General features: G+C 36.5%; 1 protein-coding gene across 1 annotated transcript; it reads left to right on the forward strand.

Annotated features, from left to right (window-relative positions):
- Positions 1-783: 783 nt before the first annotated feature.
- On the forward strand, positions 784-21639 carry LOC118699838 (uncharacterized). The gene is made up of 7 exons (XM_036404031.1): positions 784-810; positions 3791-3958; positions 5460-5582; positions 7619-7660; positions 10018-10106; positions 11930-12022; positions 19276-21639. Exons 2-7 carry the CDS (start codon positions 3850-3852, stop codon positions 19462-19464), a joined length of 645 nt encoding a protein of 214 aa, XP_036259924.1. The 5' UTR covers positions 784-810; positions 3791-3849; the 3' UTR covers positions 19465-21639.
- Positions 21640-22461: the final 822 nt, after the last annotated feature.

The following is a 22461-nucleotide window of genomic DNA, read 5'->3' on the forward strand; positions in this document are numbered from 1 at the left end:
GCTTCTTGATTTTAAGAATGCTTTGGCCAAAAAAGTAAATGTAATTGGTTTTAGGGGATTTTTTCTCATTTCTGTGAGTAAATAAAAATGTTACTTATTCCTGTAAAAATGCAAGGCTTGCTAATTAAAAAAGGGTTAGATAATATGAATAGGAAGGACTCACCAATAGGAGTGAAGGGTTTGAAATGCAAACAGGTAGATAAGGCCAACTGAACGTGCTAAATTTGTTAACGAAAACCTACGTATTACGGGGGCCTCATGGGCAAAGGCAGGAATCACATCCACTTTTAGCAGTCCACGTATGGGAATTGATGCCATACAGGCAAAGCCCATTTGATAGCTGGGAAAATGTTTGTTTTGAGTTCCCTGAAACAGAGGCTACACTCCTACTTTTAATGTGTCTGTATTACTATAACCCTAGTATCTGCACATGACTCAGCCCTAGAAGAATGACAGATAACAAGAACAATATTAGTGACATAAAATATAGGAATAGAATACACAAAACTAGTGGCTAAAAATTTGCGTGCAGTTCTAGGCAGAAAAGCTTCTGTGGCATCACACAGAAATAGGCATTTAAAAGTTTGCTCCTACAATTTCCAACCCTTTTTTAATTCCAGGAATAGTTAGAACAATTGGAATGTTGATATAAATGAGAGTGTGAGAGATCTAGAAGATTAGATCCACGTCAGACTTTTGTTTTATTCAGAGGTTTGGCTTCCTGCCCTCTGTTCAGACAATAAATTGGCTGTAACAGAGCTGCTTCTAGCATTCTGTTCAGTAGAAGTATCCCAGCAGAGACGAAGTAAGGTAAGCAAGAATGGCAGATTACAGCAGGATTAAATAATTTAAGATTATGTTATCAGACTGTTGAAATTTTATGAAAGAGTGATTATTTCAGTTGATCCTAAAGTTTTCTTAAGAAAACTCTTTCTTCATCTAGTTTATGTTCATTTTTGTGTATTCCTGTGTCTAGTTTAGATAATAGATTTTGTAAACCTCACTTTTTATTAGCTAGAGGATGCCAAAAATTCTTTTTAATCCACTTTTAAATTGGAATAAATGTGGAGGAGTTACTACCTCTGCTAGCAGGCCTGACAGCTGTGACCCAATATACTCAACTAAAACAGTTCTGACCCTGTAAGGATCTTAGACTTATCATGTTAGGAATTTGTCAGCATGGTATGAGATAATATTTGGAACATACCACCATGTGGATGAATTCCAAAGTTTAAATGTTTTTATGCACTGAATTTGATTTAATTTAATTTTGTAATCACATGTATCTTGGGGTTAAATGAAAGAGAGAGCAAACAAGATCACAACAGGAGCAAGAGAGGCTATATAACAGGTTTTCTTTGCTGTCTTCATATCAATGAATTAATATAATCCATGTAGTGGTAAAAAACAAATTTCTTCTGCTTTTAGTATGATCTTGTTGTCTTTGGCCACAAACATACTCATTAGTTTATTAAGAGTAATTAGACTGCTGCTAGTTTCAGCAGTTTAGAGACCTTTAATTCCTTTATACTTAGTTTGGATGCAAAATGAAACTAATCAGATCCAAGTTATGAAAACAGTGGTTGACGCATCTGCAGCCAAGAACAATATCCAAGTTTTCTTAGTCCACTTCAATGTATACCGTACAGAAGAGAGAAATTACTGAAGAAATAGGTATGAAAGACATTAGGATAAAGAAATCAACATAGGAAGATATACACAGCATAAAAGACTATGACAAAGAGTGAAAAATGTGGGCATAGGTGACATGTATATAAGAACATGTAATGACAGGAAAAGTTTCTTGAAATCGGAGCATTTATACGTCACTCAGTCTTAAGGAATATATGGCAATTCAAGGTGTGAACGCTTGTTTTATTTATTTTAGGGAGTTTTAATTGTTCTGGAGAACAACTAATTGGCTTCTGGAGAGCCAACAGAGGTGAAGTTCTACCACAGACTTTTCTATTTTCTACTTGTTTAAACAAGACAAACTAATTAAAATTTAGTACAGTCCTTCCTAACATCAAGGTTACCTGTCCATAGTTCATCATAGAAAGTTACTTCAGAATTTATCCACTTCCTAAACATGTTTCTGAAAATGTCTTTGAACTGGCCTGCCCTCTTCAGGAATTCTTCAGTCCTGAATTGTGGTCATTCTCCTTTTGTCTTACCGTTGTGAGTGTAAGTTATGCAGGTACAAGACTGAAGATAGATCAAAACCAGGAATTGGGATCTTCAGAACTTATGATCAAGAGCAGCCAAACTAGAATTACACTTGTGTTTAGTAGGAAACTTGAGTAAGTGATTGTGTGGTTTTGAGCCTCGCAGACCCAGCAAAGTCTTGAGGCTCTGTTAATGAACTCCTAGAGATTTACGTCTCTCAAGATCCACAAGGTGGCACTACTGTCCACACACACCATAGAGCCCGATTCAGGTGGAAGTTTCCAGAGACCAGTTTCCTAGCGAAAAAAACCACAAAGAATGTTTTCTTTTGTTAAGAATGCTCAGTGATAAAGCAGTTTCAGCAGGATGTGGGAGACCCAGCCTTTTCGTTCTACCTCTGACTGCCAGTTATCATAAATTATCTGAGCCCTATTCACAAGGAAGAGCAATCCCATATAACAAATGTTTCACTTTTCAGTGATCTAATTGAATGTTTTTATAACTAGAGTTGAAGAGACTGAATAAGAGCCGTAGTTATCCCTTTTAGTCTGGTAACAAGAGAACTGCCGGGGCAGAAGTTTTTCATTTCATGTAAAAAATTTAATACGAAGCTTTGCATCAGGAAAGTGAGCCAAACCAGGAAACAGAACTGCCCTACTCTTCCTTGGGTGAATTTACAAACCATTACACTTGTGTCAGAGCCATAATCTTTCTTGTCTGACAGATATTTAATTATTCTGTGCAAGGCTGCATGGGGCTAAAATCATACCCATTTTCAGTTGTTTCATTCTCCAGGATACCTGACAGAATTGAAGCTTGTTGTTTTCTTTGGTCTGCACTTGCCATAAACACTTGCCATAAACAAGTGACTTCAGGAGAGCACGTAGACTTCAGAATTTCAGCTTTCCTTTCTTTAAACCAAAGTAAGGTCCTTAGCTATCCTGAAATGCAGTGATTTGAATTACAACTTTGGATTACCTTAGTAGCTGCCTGGGTGGTTTCACCATCAAAGCAGTTCACATTCTTAGATATCAAGCTCTCCTTCAGGTATCTAATCTGATATTCCTTAATAATTATAACATATTCCTCAAGTTTCCAAATTCAAGTCCTCATTTCTGAGGCAAGATTTCCCGAACCTTAGTTTAAGACTGCAATATACCTATGTATACCTCTGAAAGTCAGATCATGCTGTTTTGTAGTTAGCATAATTTTCAATCACTTATTAATACTTTGACAATTATCTTATGCTGTATCCACAGAATGGATGTGATTTTTCAATTCAGTTAGCAAAATGTAGGTAGCTTCCTATGATTGACAAACAAAAACTGAAGCCACAAACACTGCTTATATATTATCCAAGGGGAAGTCTTTCAAAACATATTCGTTCAACACAACTGTGTTATCCATGTTGGCATGCATCTTAGTGAAAGTTTAGGTAGTTAACTGATTTACCATCGCTGGAAATGCAGTTTTTTTGCAAGACAAAGGCTTGGATCATGCAAGCAGTCAAACATTTTTAGAGTCCATCTACTTCTATTAACTGTCATTTATCAAAATTATATTTGAAAACTTGTTTCTCAATGGAAACACAAAGTCTTGTGACAAATTCTAACTCCTGCTTTAGGACTCAAAAAGGAAGTCAAGTGAGATCATCGTCATCAGTATTTCTTCAACGCCTCGACAATGCTGCTCCGCTCAGGCCGTAGAAAGCCGTATCAAATGCCTCTCCGTAGAAGGCTGTCTGTGAAGAAGAAATGTCTTGGAAGTACGACAACAGCTCCTGGAAAGCCAGGTAACTCTTCCCTTAGTGACAAATATGTTTGTAATCTTGAAAAGAGTATTCCAATCCAAGGCAAAACCCAACAAAATTAAGCATGCGAAACAGCTTTTCTATAATTCTGTCAAAAAGAAAAATATTTGGTGAAAAATAGACACCCCAAAGCTACCTTTAAAATAACCAGAACAGAAATACTCCTTAAAATACTGACATTACATTTTTCACCCCACCATGTTCATACCAGTAATTCATAATGTACAAATGTACCTCCCTGGAGAAGGATGAATGATTAGCAGACCTGCCAACCATTCTAGTTTGGGCTAGTACTAGTTCTTTGGGCACTGTAATTCTAGTTATAAGTAGAATTCTTACACTATAGCTACTTCAAGATAAAATTTTTAAAAAGTTTGCTGTATTGATTATTGTAGTTGCTCTGTTGCTTTTTAGAACACCACATCTTTTTTTTTTGGAAGCCTGATTGCCAGCTGCCTTTGAAGAGAAAATCTTTGTCCAACCACAAATCAGCTATACATATAATCAAAGGTCCAACACAGAACCTGCCACTTCTGGAGTGTGTGATTCAAGCTGTCAGGATGTGCATCATCCTTCTCCCCCTCTTACTGAGCAGAGGAGTTTCTGCTCAGCCTAAACAGGGTGGAAAGAAAGCTTCTTGAAAAAAATGCAATTTTTTCAAAATATTTGCCTAGATACAGATGTTTCAGAGGAGGTATCTTATTATAAAATAAGTAAAAAAGTTTTTTGTGAAGTCAAGCATTCCTAAAACATTATGCTACTGCTGATGCATTCTGTGTATCGTGTTGTTTTGTTTGGCTAATTATTCTGGCAAAGGCAGGATTTTTTATCTCACAGCATACCCTGGAGGTCTTTGTCATTTCAGAAATGTCTTAACTGCATTTGAAAGTATCAAATCTCTTCCAGTAAAACAATGTTCAGCTGAACATAATCAAAATTGTGATTTATAGTGTTATTCTGGAGATGTCTCATATCCAGGTGTCCAGACATACATCCTTCTGACATCCAGAACAACACAGTCGCATTTAGGAATGAAAGGGAGCAATTTCCCTCCTGGAAGCTTTTAGTTAGAAAGACCTGGTTTGTTGGTTTGTGTTTTGGTTTTTTTTTCAGGACAAGATATCTGATCCCCAAACTAAATGCTGCTTTTTAGCTAGCACTCTTACCTAAAAGTCCTATTTATACCCACATCCAATATTCAAAAGGCAAAACTGGGAAACAGGCAAGTTTCCTGGTCAGGTCACTGACATAACCTTCTAAGCAAAGAAATATTTATTGTCCTTCTTCACACCACTACCAAGTCCTCAAAACAGCTGCTTAAGCCCACTAGATAATTTCTAGTATGTTGGCTATACTGCTCATAGTTCAAATATACATAGATTATCAAGTAAAGATTGTTTAAAAATGCCCTTGATCTTTTTCTAATGGAATGATGTAATTTCTTTGTTGATAGTAAAATGAAGTATAACTCATTTTTTATTAGGGTTTAGCCTGCGACAAACATTGAAATGCTATATACTAACTGAAGATTCAAAAACAGTGCATTTTGATATAGATGAAGATGGTCATCATGAAATATCTACCAAGGATTCACAATCCCATGAAGGTAATACTCCTTACATACCGAAACTCACCAATTGCATGTGTAGTACTCAGGAAATTCTCAAATGTACTATTATGTGTCATGTGTCCCTGGGCCCCTCTCTCCAACAAAGACATTGAGGTGCTGGAGCATGTCCAGAGAAGGGCAGTGGAGCTGGGGAAGGGTTTGGAGCACAAGTCCTGTGAGGAGCAGTGGAGGGAGCTGGGGGTGTTTAGCCTGGAGGAAAACAGGCTCAGGAGGGACCTTATCTCTACAGCTGCCAAACCGGAAGGTGTATCCGGGTGCGGGTCTTGTTACCTTCTCCCAGGCAACAAGAGGCTGGATGAAGGGAAACAGCCTCGGGTGGTCCAGGGGAAATTTAGATTAAATATTAGGAAAAATGTCTCTGTTGCAAGTGCTGCCAAGCTTTGGAACAGGCTGCTCAGGAAAGTGTTTGTGTCTCCACTCTGTAGGGATTTAGGTGTTTGGATGTGGTGATTAGGAACATAGTGTACTTGGCAGTGTCAGATTATGGTTGTATTCAATGATCATAAGGGTCTTTTCCAACCTAAATGATTCTGTGATCCTGTTCTCTGTAGACATAACAATATATTGGATCTGTATGAATATTGATAATGATACAAGAATACTTTTATCCTGATTTGCAGTAGGTTTATTATATATTTAAATGATAAGATGATTTTGTTTACACTCATTTGATTAAGTGAGAAGTCTAGACATTTAGCTCAAAAGAGAGACAAAGGAAAGGTAATGCTCAAAAACAAATGCAAAATGGAGAATAGGGCACATTTTGGAATTTGTGGGGTTATTTTGTTTTTAATTGAAATCTTTTGTTTTTAATTGAACTCTTTTGTCTCAAAAAGGGCTTAAGTATTTGACACCAGAGATGTTAACATAACTATCATCATCCAAAGACTTGTTAGAGGATATGATTTCGGTAGAGAAAAATTAAATAATATCAAATGCAATTATTCTAGAATGATGCAATTATTCTAGAATGGTATCATTTCCAGAGATGTGAAAGTAGGAAAAAAAACTCAATAAAACATATTTTTAACCAAAATAGAGGAAAAAGTTGAAATCTTTTAGTTGGATTAATTGATTAATTAATCTTTAATTGAATTACTAAAACTTTCATTCTATTAAATTGAGAATAATGACAGCTATACTGATAGGGTACTTAAGTGTGTTTTATATATTTTTCAGTATCTTTTCCTTGATAACTCCATCAAATTTTGGAGTCACTCAGACAATTATTATTGTTAATTTATGAACTGAACCAAAACCAGTATAGGTATACAATGGAAGCAGTTTGTGAACAGATACATGGTCTGACAAGCCTGATGTAGAAGATACTGATATTCCTAGAACACAAAAATGAAACCAAAATCAAACCAAACAAAAAAGGCCCAAAAACCCCAACAACAACAAAAAAGGAAATGTTGTGTAATATAATTGCACACATAAGCACCAAAGACATATATTCATGACACAGTTGCAACAACATAATATTAGGAAAAAGTTGTATCAAGGATGTTTATGACATTTTTACCAGAAGTGGATGATGTTTTCCTCAGCTGACTGGCTGTGTGATTCAGGCTGATGTTAGAAAAGCCAGAAACAATCTGCTATTGTTACTTGTTGCCTTCCAGTCCCATACATTTAATATTAAGATACTCACTTTCATGCCAGAGGACTTCAGGCTCCTCTTTAATAGCACAGAAGGCTTTACAGCTGGTTACCAATCCCTTGTTTCTTAGGTGCATTCTCTGTTGCAAAATAAAATTAAGCAGTCAATACACTTTTTAAGCTCAGTGTTCAGGCTTCAGTGTACCTGTTCACAAGTCGAACTGTACGGCCTTACAAGTTTGAGTGAATTCGGAGACTCTCAAGAAAAGAAATCTGATGTCTGTTGCAATTACACATTTTTTCTCAGATTGTGTTTCAAAACAATTCTTGAAACTGTTTCTATTATTTTTAAATCTGAGGAATGCTTAGATCTCTGATTCCACGTATTTGTTAAATACCTTCTATTTTAGATATTGCGTGGTTAAGCGTGTTCACAAGGAATGAAGCAGCAGGTAAGGAAAAACATCTTGGGGGAAAAAAAGGTATCATCTCTTTGTTAGGGTGTGGTTTTGAAGATATATTAGAGCATAGGAAAAGAAGGTAGTAGTGTTTTACACATAGACTTGCCATTAGAAATTACATATTGTATCAGATTTTTCACTTAGCTCAGGTTACTGGACAGGTCTAAAAATAAAAGAGCCTTCCTGTGTTCCATAAGAAGAAATCTTCAAAGCTACAAAATTTGTAAATTAGGAGTAGTGACTTGGACTGAAAACAAATGTATGTAAGGGAATATATTGTATACAAAATTGTTTTTGTAGAAAAATGTGGGTGTTCCATTGCTGGCATATGAGTCAAAGTGAAGACCTGTTTTAGCAGGAGAGGAAAACCAAAGAGAAATTAATATGAAGAAGGAGGAGGCTTTGGGAACTTTCATATTGTACACTTACGAAATTATTGAGAAAATCAAAGGTATATTAGTTCAGGTATTACAGTGGAAGAAAAATGCACTCTAATTCCAATCATCAAGGGCTCCTGTAACAATAAAAACAAATCTGGTCCAGTACCAGATGTACCTTGAAGAAGGGACAAATGAAGATTTCTAAGGAACGGTATAAAAATACTGATAACCTCCCAAATCCCAAAGCTTTACATTTTAGGGATATCCCTAAGCAAGACTTTTTTTATTTATTTAATTTCAAGGCATTTTCTTTGCATGGATTTTTAAATTGCCCCTTAGACTCTGGTAAGGTTTTAGTGACCAGAGAGACAAGGTAATTAATTCAAAATCCATCAGAGTGGAAGTATCATTGATATACAATCACAAAAAGGTTCCTTGCTTTCCTTGCCATTCTCTGGCTGCTTGATAGACCACTTGTGACATCTTTTAGAGGTGATAAAGTTGGGCTCCTTTGGACTTACTCAGACTAAACAATGTATAAGCAAGTCACAATAAACTCTAGATGGAGAAAGATAAGGATAGTTAGGATATAAGTCATGTTGATGGATGTCCCTGGTGAGCTGGATGGACTCCTGCATACCTCCTTTGTTGTCACTCTTGCCTTCAAGAGAGAACACTCTTGACTTTGATAAGAAACCTCTCTTGCCTGTTGATGTGTCTCTTAAATGCTACAACTAAAACTGGACAATTGCCCCTGAGGCAATCTAAGGTGATATCACAAAAAGTAATACAAAATAACAGAATTGTAGACCTGCTATAGTAGCCTACTATATTTATCTAAATACTCATTTAAACCAAATAAAGCATAGTCAGTTTGAGTTTTTCTCAATTTTTAACAAGGATTTTTAATGCTATTTTCATGCTAAAGCAGTCTCAGAAAAATTCCTTCAGAAGAATAATACAAAAGTATTACAGTTAAGGAAAGTTAAGGCAATTAAATCAGGTCCAAGAGAAGCTAAAATTAGTCAAGTGAGATGAATACATTCGGCTAATTCTGCATATCCTTAAAAAGCTAAAACATGCCTTTGGTAACACATAAAAAACCTCCAAACTCCTTAACTGTAAGTGGTAATGCATAATAATCTAACATTTTTAAATTTGTATTCAGCTGCAGTTAAACATATAGATCAACTGCCACTTTCTTTTATATTTTCTGCCTTAAATGGAACGCTTGTCATACTTCTAAAAGCATAAGTGGTGTTTTTTGAAGTAAGTTTGCGAGTCAGTCAGATAAGTATAGCATCATTGAACAATCATTGTAATATGTAATTACAATGTATGTAATACATATATATTGGGTTTTGCTAGGTAATGTTCTTGTGTGCTGTATGAGTTGGTAAAGGGTACCTTAATTTATTTACTTTTTGCTGACATCTTGAAGTACCAGAAGGTAACAATGAACATTGTCACTTTAGCATTGTTGTCTTACTTCCTGAAGGTAAAAAACAGTATTAGCTCAAAAATGGAATTTATCCAATGTACCCACAATTATAATAGTAAAAGGATTATTATCTAGAAACATGCAAAAAGTAGAGGGGAAAAAATGCTACATTTTGCATATTGACATATACATAGCCAGGTGTATACAGTAAACGTGTTTACTACACATATGAGTTATCTACCACTACATTTGCCTTTGTAGTTCATATGACATGTAGTAATGTACAACTGATATTTCATACATTGACCATAAAAGTAGAGAAATTAACTATATATATGGGAAATTTAAAGTCTCACAAAGTCACAGGCGTTAAATACTTTAGACAAGAGAATGGTATCAAGAGTGATTGTATTTATTTTTATTCCCATGTCTTAAGTATGTTTTCTCTTTGTAGAGCATATTCAGCTCTTCTTTATTTTATAAAGTGATACTCATATTATTACAATATTATCTTCTGTGTAAAACAGATTCTAAAAATTTGGTGAGCCTCACACAGAGATCAAAGCTTAATGAATTTGTCTTGTTGTGCAAGGGTAAGAAACATCTCTCCCTGAAGGTAAGTTGTTTATTTTCTTTATAACATGTGGGTGCTCTCTCTTACTGTAAGACAATTTCCCCCACAGGACTTTTCAAATTCATTTTTCTTACCACCTTCCACATTTCATAACTTCTGAGTATGTCCCCTTATTCTTTTTTGTGAAATACTCAGAGAAGATTATTGCAAAAAATTTTGGGTTGGGTAGTTGATTACTGCCACTAGAAGACAGTCAGGGATGTTGGGGTCCAGTCTCTGTGGAGGAAGAGGGAGCTTCTTAGCCGGAAAACATGCAGGAAAATAAGAGGAGAGTAAAAAGCAGAAATCTTGCCTTGGAAAGAGATGAGTTTAAGATGGAAATTATTTTCTTCCAATGAATACACATCACAGAACAAGGAATGTGATGAAGAGAAAACACAGCTGAACATCCAGTTTCAAACATTTGCCATCTGGTGTCTAAACATTCCCATTTTCTCCAATCTTGTGAAGGTTTGCTTCTGATAGGAAGGGAAGGCAAGGCTAGTCTTCCCCAGAGAGGGACTATAATCAGTGCTAAATCTGTCTGAGGAAGAATGCTATGTTGCAATTTACCGTCTACAGCAGAGCAAAGGTCCAGGAAGCTCTGTTTATACAGAGATGTTGAGATAAAGAATAACCCTCTGTCTAATGTCAGCCATGCATGATGGTGGAAATCACCAAATGCTTTCTCAAAAAGTCTTGGATTTTTTCATTTGTTTTTAACTCACAAATGACTCTTCATAAAATCTATTTCCTGAATTTTTCTAGGGAAATATATATTGTAAGACACATAAATCATATTTTACCCTATTACTCACAGAAAGGGATTTTCCTTTCTGTCCCTGAAACAGCAACTATTTTTAAAGGATTTTTCTGGTTCAGAGGTTGCCTTCTCATAAATCAATTTTTTGAAGGGTGTTCCACCAAATCAAGAGAAGAACTGAGTGTTGAGCCTTAATGGATTTATCGTAGCATGGGTCCCCAGTGGCGTGATAATTAACATTGACGCCATGATTTCAGAAGGCTGATCAATTGCTTTATTATACCATACCATACCATACCATACCATACCATGCCATGCCGTGCCATGCCGTGCCATGCCGTGCCATACCATACTTCTAAGAAACTCATCGCCCTCGCAAACAGTCCGACATAGCTTGGACCAGATTGGTCAATTGAATCCAAGGGCCATCACCAGTGGCCAATTAAGAAATCACTCTTTGGTAAACAAATCTCCATAACACATTCCACCTGTGCACAACAACAGGTGCACCAAGTGAAATAAGAATTGTTTATCATTCTTTTCTTTTTCTTGACACAATAGAAAGCAGTTCTTATCTGAAGATGAAGACATATTTAGCATCTACCAAATGTGTAAAACCTTGGAAAGATCACAAACCTTTCTTTTTCCAGCACAATATAAATAATTTCCTTAGTCTCAACAGGAATTCTGGTATGGAACAGGACAAGGCTTCTTATCTGGAAAAAGTTTTGGTATCCTGGTACAATATGGTTCAATAAGGGCTGCATTTCTAGATAGGACCTGGGCATTACATAGTTTGAAGGACTGTCTTGAGTATTTGCTTTCAACCCAATTCATTTTGCAGTGCAAATTGTGAAAGAGGAATATATTAATGAAATTTTTTAATAATTTATCAATTTATTAATCTGGGATTATTTGAATGTAATAATTAATGAACTTTAAAAAAAAAGATAGGTTTTTTTTAGAACTAACGCCGCATTTGATGGGTTTGAAAAGCAAAATATGATGAAAAAATTACCAAATTAAATTACAAAATTAATAAATCTGTTTGTTGTAAACACAGGTCTTAAAAGCATCCTGTTCAGAGCCAGATTGTCCTTCAGTGAAGAGATGTGATATGAAAACTTGCAACCATGAAGATCCTGACTTTAAACAGGTATACAATCATGATCAAACAAATAAAAACCTATGTGTGAGACTGTGTATGCAAATACAGGTGTGTAAAAAGGGCATCTAAACTCATCCTGTTACTCATTAAGTGACAAATTGCTTACTTTTCTTTGAGTTGATTTTTTTTTCTCAGAAAAGGGAAAATACAATTATGACTACATCCTTCAATCTCCAGGCAAAATATCTGACTTTCTATTGAAACATGAAAGGTGGATATGTTTCCTGTATTATTATGCTTATACAAAATGATGGGAGACACAAAGTAGATTTTATCTGGTGCAAATTCTTCGGCAAGATACAGAAAATCTGGGTGAGTACATTAGCAGAAGGGATCTAGAAGGATCAGATTACAAAAGTTATGATGTTTAAAGAACTAATGAATCCATCAGTCATAAACTTCTGGGAAGTAATAAAACCCTGTCATTTTCAGGGTTTTTTCAGATGAATCAGAAATTCATCTGATGGATTTCGTGTCATCAGATGATTATAAATTGGGAGTAATGTGTTGTGGACAGAAATACAGATAACTGAGTGGTTTCTTCACATGTTTTTTGACAAAAGCTTGGTTTTGTTGACTCTTCTCTGTATAGAAATGATAAAACATAGTAGGCACATGAAGGAAATCAGTTGCTCTTTGGGATACCTAAACTTTAGGATAGTAGATGTTATAACCTAGAGAAAATGCAAAACTAAGGAAATATAACTAATAATATTTTTAATTAGGATTGTAGCCCTGTGGCTTTATTATTCAACTGAAAAGCCAATCTTTCCAATTTCACTAGGCAAAATTAGAACTCTCTGGACCCAAGTAGTTTCAGAACTTCATAAGAGGGACTGTGAAACCCTGAAAACCTGAAATTCCCAGCCTAAAATTTCTAAAATGCTGACCTTTCTCCTAAATCAGAAAGCATTGAATTTCCAATTCCGGTAAATTGACATCTATCTGAGATGGTTTTCAACAGGTATGAGCTACACTACTGATAATTAATGAACAAATCTGCTACATTCTGAGCCTGGAAAATCTAAGTGGGTCCTTCAGTTCAAGTTCTGCTTGAACTGAAGGTTCTCTTCTGCCAGTAATATTCTTTGGCTCCCCACAGGAGAAAGCAGCAAAGCTTAGGAAATTTTTAATGCAACTTTTAGTCCCCGCCTTGTATGTTATAAATGATCACAGTCATATTGACTTTTGCTAATTATATTTAATACACTTTTTTATTTCATACAGTTTTTAAACTGGAGCTGTTCACAGAGGTTTAGTGTCCTTAGGTCAGCAAGTTTTGGGAGACATCTGGAAAGAGCTGTAACAATAACTGTAGAGATCTATATATCACTTTGGGTTTTTAAAAAGTGTTAAAATCAAAAATTCTTTCTGGGAACCCATTCATTACGTAGTAAGACAAACCATGATGATCTGCTCATCATGGTTTCTTACTGATACCCTGAAATAGAAGAAAAACAGTCACTCATTTGTATGAGGAGAAATCAAAAGTCTGCACTTGAACCACATCCAGTTGGGTAAAGAGGCAAAGTCATAGGCAACTCTGAATCATGAGATTCTTCATAAACCTTCTAAAATGAATGTACCGATCAGTAAATAATTCCTGGTGTGATGAATAATGCCTGCATTGTCCTTAGGATGAGAAAGTGTGGGAGTAGTGCAATGAGATGGAGAAATACTTCTCATGGATAATGACAAAGCTACTCAGAGCTGCAATGTGATATTTAATCTACTAGCTTTGCATAGCTAATCTTAAAGACAGGCATTTTCTTTTTTTCTGTTTGAAGACTGCCAGTAGAATTAGCAGAAATGTGAGAATCTGTGGACCCTATCGTTATACCAGGAAGAGTTGTATAGCTGTAAACAAGTTGTATGTGTTGTAAACATTCATTTCTGTAACCAAGGCAATTGAAACATTGAGACATGGTTCACAATCAATATTAATTGAAACATCTTTTATTAAATTAAATTTTAATATGTTAATTAGATTGTAATAACAATAAAATAATTATTTAAAATTACAGCAAGTAATAGTTTACAATAACATCTGATTCTAATTGGGGATTAAGTCAGAAAGGCAATACCAATATTTATTGCAATGCTGTTGTGGCAGGAGTGGAAAACTGCACTGTAGGCACAACTATGGCCTCACACATTTCACACAGTGTCAGCATCCCAGCCAGAGCAGTAGTGCACAAGCCAACCCCAACAGTTCACTCAGGAGCATTTGCTTATAACTGTGATTATTCTAACTCTATAATAGACCATGCTTATCATAATTAATAATATCATAGAAAAAAATGCAGTTAACTACACAACAGAATGATCTCAGGGCTACAGAACAGTATTTCACTTTAGATTCTCCACTTAAAAGGTTTTCGCTGTTCCCCCACCCATCGCTCATAATTCTCCCAGTAGGTAAGACAGCTCCCATTTTATCATTTGCGTTAATTATGTGCGAATTTTTTACTATTTCTCTTTTTTTTACTCTTCTGGAAGTGCAGAAATTTGTGAGCATACAATGGTTATCAAAGAAGCACACATCTTCAGTACATATACACTACTACATCTGTAGTATCTCATTTTAATGTAATTTCTGTTCTGGTTCAACCATAATATTTAATGTATTCTTGACCCATTGCTACACTCAGACTTTTGATGATGTATTCATCACCCTCTCATCTTTTCTGAAGTACTAGTAGCACTCAATTTTCCCTCTGTTTCAAATCTTCATTAATTAACACATATGCATAAAAGAATACTAAAGGATAGAATTCAGCAATTTCAATTGCTGGATCAGGCTGTTTTTCTTCAAGTTATTGTTCCTTGCTGGACAATGCAAGGCTATTAGATCATTGTATCTGGACAGCATTTGCCAAAATTTTGACTGGAATATCCCAGCCTGGGTGGACTGGGACCTGAAGTACTGCAGCTGTGAAAGTTCTATTAAGAGCTGTAAAAGTTTTTATTCCACAGTCCTCTCTGTTTTACTGAGTAGTTTGATGAAGACAAGAAGGAAGGAGATTATACCAGGGGCTGTGCATTCATGAAAGACTTTATTAAGACACTTATTCTTTACTCCAGTAGGCCAAAATAAACTCTAAACATGTAAAATCTGGTGAGGCCCACTAAGATACCTTGATCCTGAAGTTTTTACCTTGTAAGTACTGACAATGCCATGTTTACTGTGCTTGGCAGCAAGCTGATGGTCCTTTTTGGCACCCAGCATGCAGCCTGAGGTTTTTGGGGTTTTTTGCTCCAAAAGTTGATTCATCTATTGAAAAGCCAAGGAGTGATCTGCAAGCCTCACTCACTCTTCAGTGGTCACATATGGCCAGTGTAGAAGTCTGATGGATGTTGAAAGTGGACTGTTCTGGGCTGAACATTCCTTTCATTCAGGGCTGCTGTATCAGAGATCCTGCACCTTCAGTATGAATGGAATCAAAGGTGGCAGAGTGAATGCCACAGCTGATATTGCCAAAGCATTTTTATTGATCACTTTGGCAGCAGTGTACAGGCCAAAGTTTACTTTCAGTGGAGGGATGTCCAATACACCTGAAGCTGACTGACCCAGGGCTGGAAGCACAGCCCTACTATTTTTCAGGAAGGACCAGCTGTGGTAAAAAAATAGACTGAGGTGTGTTGCTCCAGCCAGCATCCAAGCCCCTGCACCAGACCTACTCTCCTGCCAGGGGACAGAGTATGTGAGAAATGACACCTCACTTCTTAACATTTAGAAAGGTTTATTGAACCACAACAAGGGACTGAATAAGGAAAAAGGGGCAGTGCTGGGTGCTTAGCTGCAGCCAGACACACACTGCCCACACCTGCAGTAATCCTTACATATGCTATTGACAAGCCAACCCCCTGGTAAGCCAGCCCTCCCCACACTCATCCATATGTCACTCTTCCGACCCAGCTCTTCCTTTGTCCCACCTTTTGGAGTCTGTGCAGTCCTTCTTGCTTCAACTTTCCAGTGGTCAGATATTAACTTTCAATATTACAAAACTTATATGAAAAGACACCAGATCTTAACAGAACTTCTTCTAACCTTATAACATACATTTAACATTTGCAAGAGCCAACACCGCACTATCAGTTTATTAGAGAACAGCAAGAGCAAAAGTAAGGAAATTTTTGAATTAAGGAAAAAACTCAAAAGTAAAACATATGAAGGTCAGAAAAAACCACAAATGATGCAAAAGCACTTAGTCATCTCCTCCCCTGACCAATGCTCAGACAGTGTCTGAGTAGTAGTCTTCTCAGAAGCAGACACCCATCCTCCCAACCCCACATTTCCTATCCTTTACATCCTTTATGACTGGCCATGACATCACATGACATAGAGTATCCCTCTGGCCACTCTAACACAACTGTCCTCCCAGCTGTGTTCCATCTCATCCTCTTGTCCATCCCAGCTTACGCACTGAGTCTGAGTGGAAAGAACGAGAAGCTCATGGTGTTGTGCATGCACTGCACAACAGCCAAAATTTTCAGTGGTGTGTCATCAATCCTGTTTTAGCCACAAACCACATAACTAATTTGTAATGCCTTTCAATGTCCATAACTTCTGTGATACAATTGAGGTGGCAGCTCAGTTTTACTAGTTTGCTTATCATCATTGCACGACTCATGTCTCTTTGATCACATGCTCTTTGATTCCTTTGATTCTCTTTGATCTGAGGCAAAATGTAGATTGCAGTGTGCCCTACACTCCTTTGTGTAACACATTATAATACCACAAGATGTTCTGTTTCAGCTGGCCTTCAAATCCGTTCCTTTTTATCTTCTAGTTTCTTCCTAGGTTACAGTGCAGGATTTGAACCTAGCTTGGAGTAATGCTCATTGTGCCATAATTGATCTGACTTTATATAATTTTGAGTCTATTCATTTTAAAACTTGTATACTACTCTCTGACCCGTTTTTCTTTAGCCTGTAAGACAATATTTGTGGCATTTTTCTGACATGAGCATATGTGTTCTATTTCAAGTGCATTGTGAACCACCTGTGGGACATGAATAAAGGTGAATTTTTTGTCATTAAATGTGAGACCTAAGCTGTAAATTGGTTCTTCATTTAATGCAATGGAAAGCAAAATATCAGATTGTAACTAAAAATCAGTAGCTTTTTTCTTGGAACTTGCAAATTGTCTTGAGTCCTACTGTAGAAACTGTCCTCAGGAGGAACATTATCTGGCAGTAGTCCACCACATTCTCCAGGTTTTCTCATCATCTTCCTTTACAGGTTATAATAGAAAATCACCTCTTCCATGAATTCTTGCAAAACATTTTGCTCTTTCCAAAGACCTACTGCACATCCGAGCCCTAACGGTGTTTCATTATACTTCTATTTTGAGTTCTTCCTTCTCCCAGCCAAATAGTGTCATTCTCCAAATCATTTTCCTCTTACAGTTTTCCATCTAATTTTCCATCATTTCATGCAGGTACAGTAGGTATTTTTAAATTTCTGAATCTCAATTTGCCTTTGCGAGCATGTAAATTTTGCTTTACAAAACCCCTTTGGAATCTCCCTTGCTCTAGCGTGAATTTCTGCATTATACATATGAATCTCTCTCCTTGCTTCTACTGGTTTTCTTTCACCAAACATTCTTATTCCTTTTATGTTTACTTTTTACCATTCTGAGTCCCTAGTAGGTATTTGTTTCCCCAAAGACAAATCTTTTTCAACTTCCTTAGCAGTATTTTTTAAAACTGTAATTTTTTTTTGAAGCTGCAGACACTGTTGTTACATTGAATTGATCAGGACAGAATATTCTAGCTGCTTCCCATTATAGCTTTGCTGATAACAGGTGTATTCCCCAAGTTTCCTTGAGGTATTCTGCAATAACTGCAGGACAATTTCTTTCCATCTCCTGTTGTCATACGGGCTAAAAGGACGCATTTCTCCTTCTGCCAAAAGGTGGTTATTGCCAACACTGTTATCTCCAGCAAGCTAGTACCTTTACATGCACTCCTGCTTTTCCTCAAGGATTCTGTTTCCTTTTAGAGCTCCCCTTAAGGAATGATAATACACCAGACTAGTCAGAGTTATAGAACTGGGAAGAACATGGGCAGACTTATAGAACATAGGCAGAGCAAGAGTGTTGAACAAGGTCATTCAAAAGGAAAGTTAAAGTAATTTGATTTTTATATGTTCAGTCTTTCCCAAAAGATACTCTAAATTCCCTGCCCTCTGGCAGGAAGCTGCCTTGGGGGAAACAAAAATCTCAACCTTCTATTAATTAATGTCCCACTATTAGCATCAGGTAACTACTCACACAGTATTGACAGTTACTCCTTCTCTCAGCGCACAGAGGCAGGAGCAGGGGCTCATACCCCCAGCCCAGCAGGTTCCAGGAGCTGTGCACAGTCACACCCAGGGCTGCTGGTTCCAGCAGCTGTGCTCACACACACTGCCCAGTAACCTCTGTCCAGCTACAGCAGCTGCTCGGATGTGATGTGGATTACACGACCTGTGGTAGGCGCTGGAGGAGCGCTGGAGACCATGGGCAGTTTCAGCAGCCCTTTGGAGCCCCAAGCTTAGCAGTTTCTGCAGATTTCAGTACATACTCTTCCTCTCTCTAGCACGATGGTTTTTTGTAATTCTTTTTCCATCCCCACTCTGAGATGCCCAGTCAGCACAAATATATACACCCACCCACCCACTCACCCACCCACACACACAGAGTAGCTCCTTAGACAATAGCTACTGCTCCAGAGATGGATCTTTTTAAAAAGTGCATTGGAACCTGGAGATATACAGAAAAGCCACAGGTAATAGAGCTTAAGTTGTTTAAGAGTAGTTTCTACTGTAACATTCTAATTTTATTTCAAAAGAGGCAAGCAAAACTGTGGATGGGCATTTTACTGCTAGTGGCAATTGATAGGGTAGGCCTAAGGTGAGAAAATAACCAAATGAAAAACTTAAGTTATCATAAATACACTGAGGAAACTGTGCTGGTGTTTTTGTGAAGCAAAGGAATGCATCTATTAGTCTGGTATTACTCAGTCTTTTGAGGGACATGGGTATTACTTTTATTCATAGTTATCACAGAATCTATCCCAAAATTATTAATTGTTGCCTAAGGTTTATTTAAAAATTGGTAAATATGAGTCACTGGAGAAAAGTATAACAAGCATAAAATATAACAAACCAACAGCATATATGAATTTTTGTCACATTTGACATTATGGAATCGCATTAGAAATACAATGTGTTTTTTACTTTGTGTATTTTCATAGCTGAGTGAAGATAATAACTTTTTCATCATGCATTACCAAGGAGATTCAGTGCAGTTCCAATGCTATGAAGACAGAAGTTACTATCTGTGTGTGAATGATGACTCACTTGATATTCGCAAGCTGGAAAACAAAGAGCCCAATGAGGACAAAAATTTTTACTTCAGGGTGTCGTATTTACAGGAAAAGTAACTTGTCTACCTTTCAGTGGCCTAAGTGCCCATACATCTCCTAAGAAGATGAGGAAGTTTGACACCAGCTAATTTCTGTTTGGGCTAAATTTTTACATTTTCATAATTTCTAAGCCACCAAAATCCTTTATTTCTGGATATTCAATAGCAAAAGAGGAAGGCTAAGTTTGAAAAGCATACTAACTGATCAATCTCTGTGTCCTACCTTCCAACTGTGTTTTTAAGGAAACAAAATATTCTGGTGTGGGAAAATATACAGGGGATATTTCAAAGATGGCAACAATAAGGAACATATATTAATATGATCATAAAATATGCCATTAGTTTTCCATGCGATAAACATTTTACTTTTTATAAACTGTGTCTTATAAGCTCACCTGAGTGTGACAAGAAAACTTTCAGAAGTTGTTAAATGCATATGTGCATATCCTGACTGACTGACTTGGAGAAAGAGTAAGAAAAGGTGTCTTGACTCTATCTGAGAATAAGGGAAGATGCTGGAAGCTAGAAGATGTCTCTGCACCTGTAGCTCCAAGCCAGCCCATGTAGCACACTATGCAATTTCAGCATCTCTCCAGCACGGCAGCTCTCTAAGAAAATGTACACAGAGCATCAGATGCACAATGTGCAGGCAGAGGGATGGAGGCACATTGAACTGATGGGCCATAACAGATGCCTGCAAACACAGCAGAAAATTGCTCTGACATATTGGCTTCCACTTCTGAGTCATAGAGGGAAATACAATTGCATGTTAAATTGCAAAGCAGAGTGCAGAACAGCATCAGAAAAACAGTAATGTTCAAAATTACTGAACAAAATAAAGTGTTTATGTGGGCTACACTGGAGGACCCATAAGAGTACTTAACTTTGGGCTACAGGGTCTGTCAATGTCAAGTGGAAGATGTTGACACTTAAATGTCCATAGACCATGCCCCGCAAACCATAACCTATTTGAAATACATGAGAAAACAACCTGAAAATTATCAGGATCACTAAGGGTTAAAGATCTGGCTCTTCATTGCTGTACATTACCTTCCACTCTGATTTAGTGGCAATTTTCTGTGATGCAAGTAATTTGAGACTGTATGTGTCTAAATAGTGCACCTACACCAAGAGACTGCTGCTTAATTGCAGCAAAGCAGCCTACAATATAACACACTTGCAGGAGTAATCCTGTGTAAGTATAATAAACAATGCACAGCTGAAATAAGAATCCTAACACCAGTCAGTCAATCACACCAATGCACATTGCAATAATGCAATTTTCTGTTGTAAACTAAACTCCAAAGGTCTGTGAGACCTTAAAAGATTTCATAGCTTGCTTGTTGTATTCTTCAAATAGCGAAAATCTTTATGTTAGTTATAATGCTCATTGAAGAGAGCTTTTAAATATTTTCTAAATAATACTTACAAGCTCTAGACCTGCCAATAAACTGCCAAGAGTTAGCATGAAGAAAAACCCAAAACTCTAGATATTAATATAATAAATCAGCATTTATTACACTAGAATCAAGTTAACTTAAACTGCTTAAGATGTTGCACAAGAAATAGATTCAGTCGTAGTAAGTACATTAATTTCACTATCTGATACACTAACACTTCATAGTCATACATTTATTATTGGTAGTGTAGTGTAGTCACCTCACTAAATTATAGATTGTGGATCTATATGGCTAGATGGGAAGTTGATGAAAAGACAACAAGTCACCATAAAGCTTGTACAAAGCATATTAATGAAATCAGCATTGCTGATATCACCACAAAAGTAACATTTACCTCAGTTAAATTTTAATCTGTTTTATAGTTAAATTTTAAATTATGGTTATATGCAGAATTTTGTACATTTACCATGTGCCATCTTTTTAACAATTCAAGGGAAAATAAACCCTTATGGAATACAGCAGTCATAATTTTGTAAAATTTTGGATTTGATATCTAAGATAGTAATATCATTTGACTTCTTTTCTCATAAAACACAGTAAAATCAGACAACTTCATAATTTTTAATGTACAGAGTAAAGCAAGTTTAAAAATTCTCTATCCTGATCTTTGCTGAAGTCTTATTTTTGATCATAAAATCCCTTCAAATTGACATTTTCCAGTTCCCACTAATCTAAGTGTCTTGTGAGTGGCAGAAAAGTTTTTAATATGTGAGGTGGAAATAATTTAGAAATTTTATTTTAAAACAGAAAATGAAAGCCATTTCAGAATGGCTTTCATTTTTAGCCTTTCAGAAAAATATAGTTTCAAACACTTTACAATAAAATCCAATGTGTCTAACATTCAAATATGAAATATAATTAGTATTTTGCTGTTTAAAACAACAATTATATTCTTTAACTTTCATTTAACAGATGTGATAATTATTAAAATAATATATATATGTCACTCTTGTATTTCTGCCCTTCCAAAGCTGTGCCTTAAATAAAGTACTGCATTTTGTTTGCTTAGACCAATGTAATGCAAGTATTCTTCATATATTACTTGTAGTATTTTGACCATATTTGTGACTTCCTACAATAAAACCTGTGAGAAGAACTACAATAACTGTAAAGCAAGTGATATTTCTCTGTGTTACATACACTTCCTTCATTATAGGGAACCAAAAGAGCTAGAAATTGGAATTAGAAGTTGTCATTTTTCTTGCCTCTATTTAGCATTTTTTCAAGGCTATGTCTGCACGTGATGGTGTGTCCCCACTTCCCCCATTTCTGCTCGAGCAATGGCCACCAGTGATGTTTGTGATTCAGGGCCATAACTCCTGCTCAGCAGCCAAGGGCCATAATCCTTGTTCAACATTCAGTAGACACTGAATGTCTCTACAGTCTAAACAAATTTTTACAATCTCACATAGGTGCAATTACAAAACTGCTAAAACTTGTAAGCAATCCAAATTATGCAGTTTCAGCTAAGGATCTTCAGTAACACAACATCTCGGTAGAAGGACTCATTTATGCCTCTTCCCTGGTGTTAAATGCTCACCGTGCACTCACAGTCC

This window comes from Molothrus ater, chromosome Z (assembly GCF_012460135.2).
Source record: "Molothrus ater isolate BHLD 08-10-18 breed brown headed cowbird chromosome Z, BPBGC_Mater_1.1, whole genome shotgun sequence".
NCBI lineage: Eukaryota > Metazoa > Chordata > Aves > Passeriformes > Icteridae > Molothrus > Molothrus ater.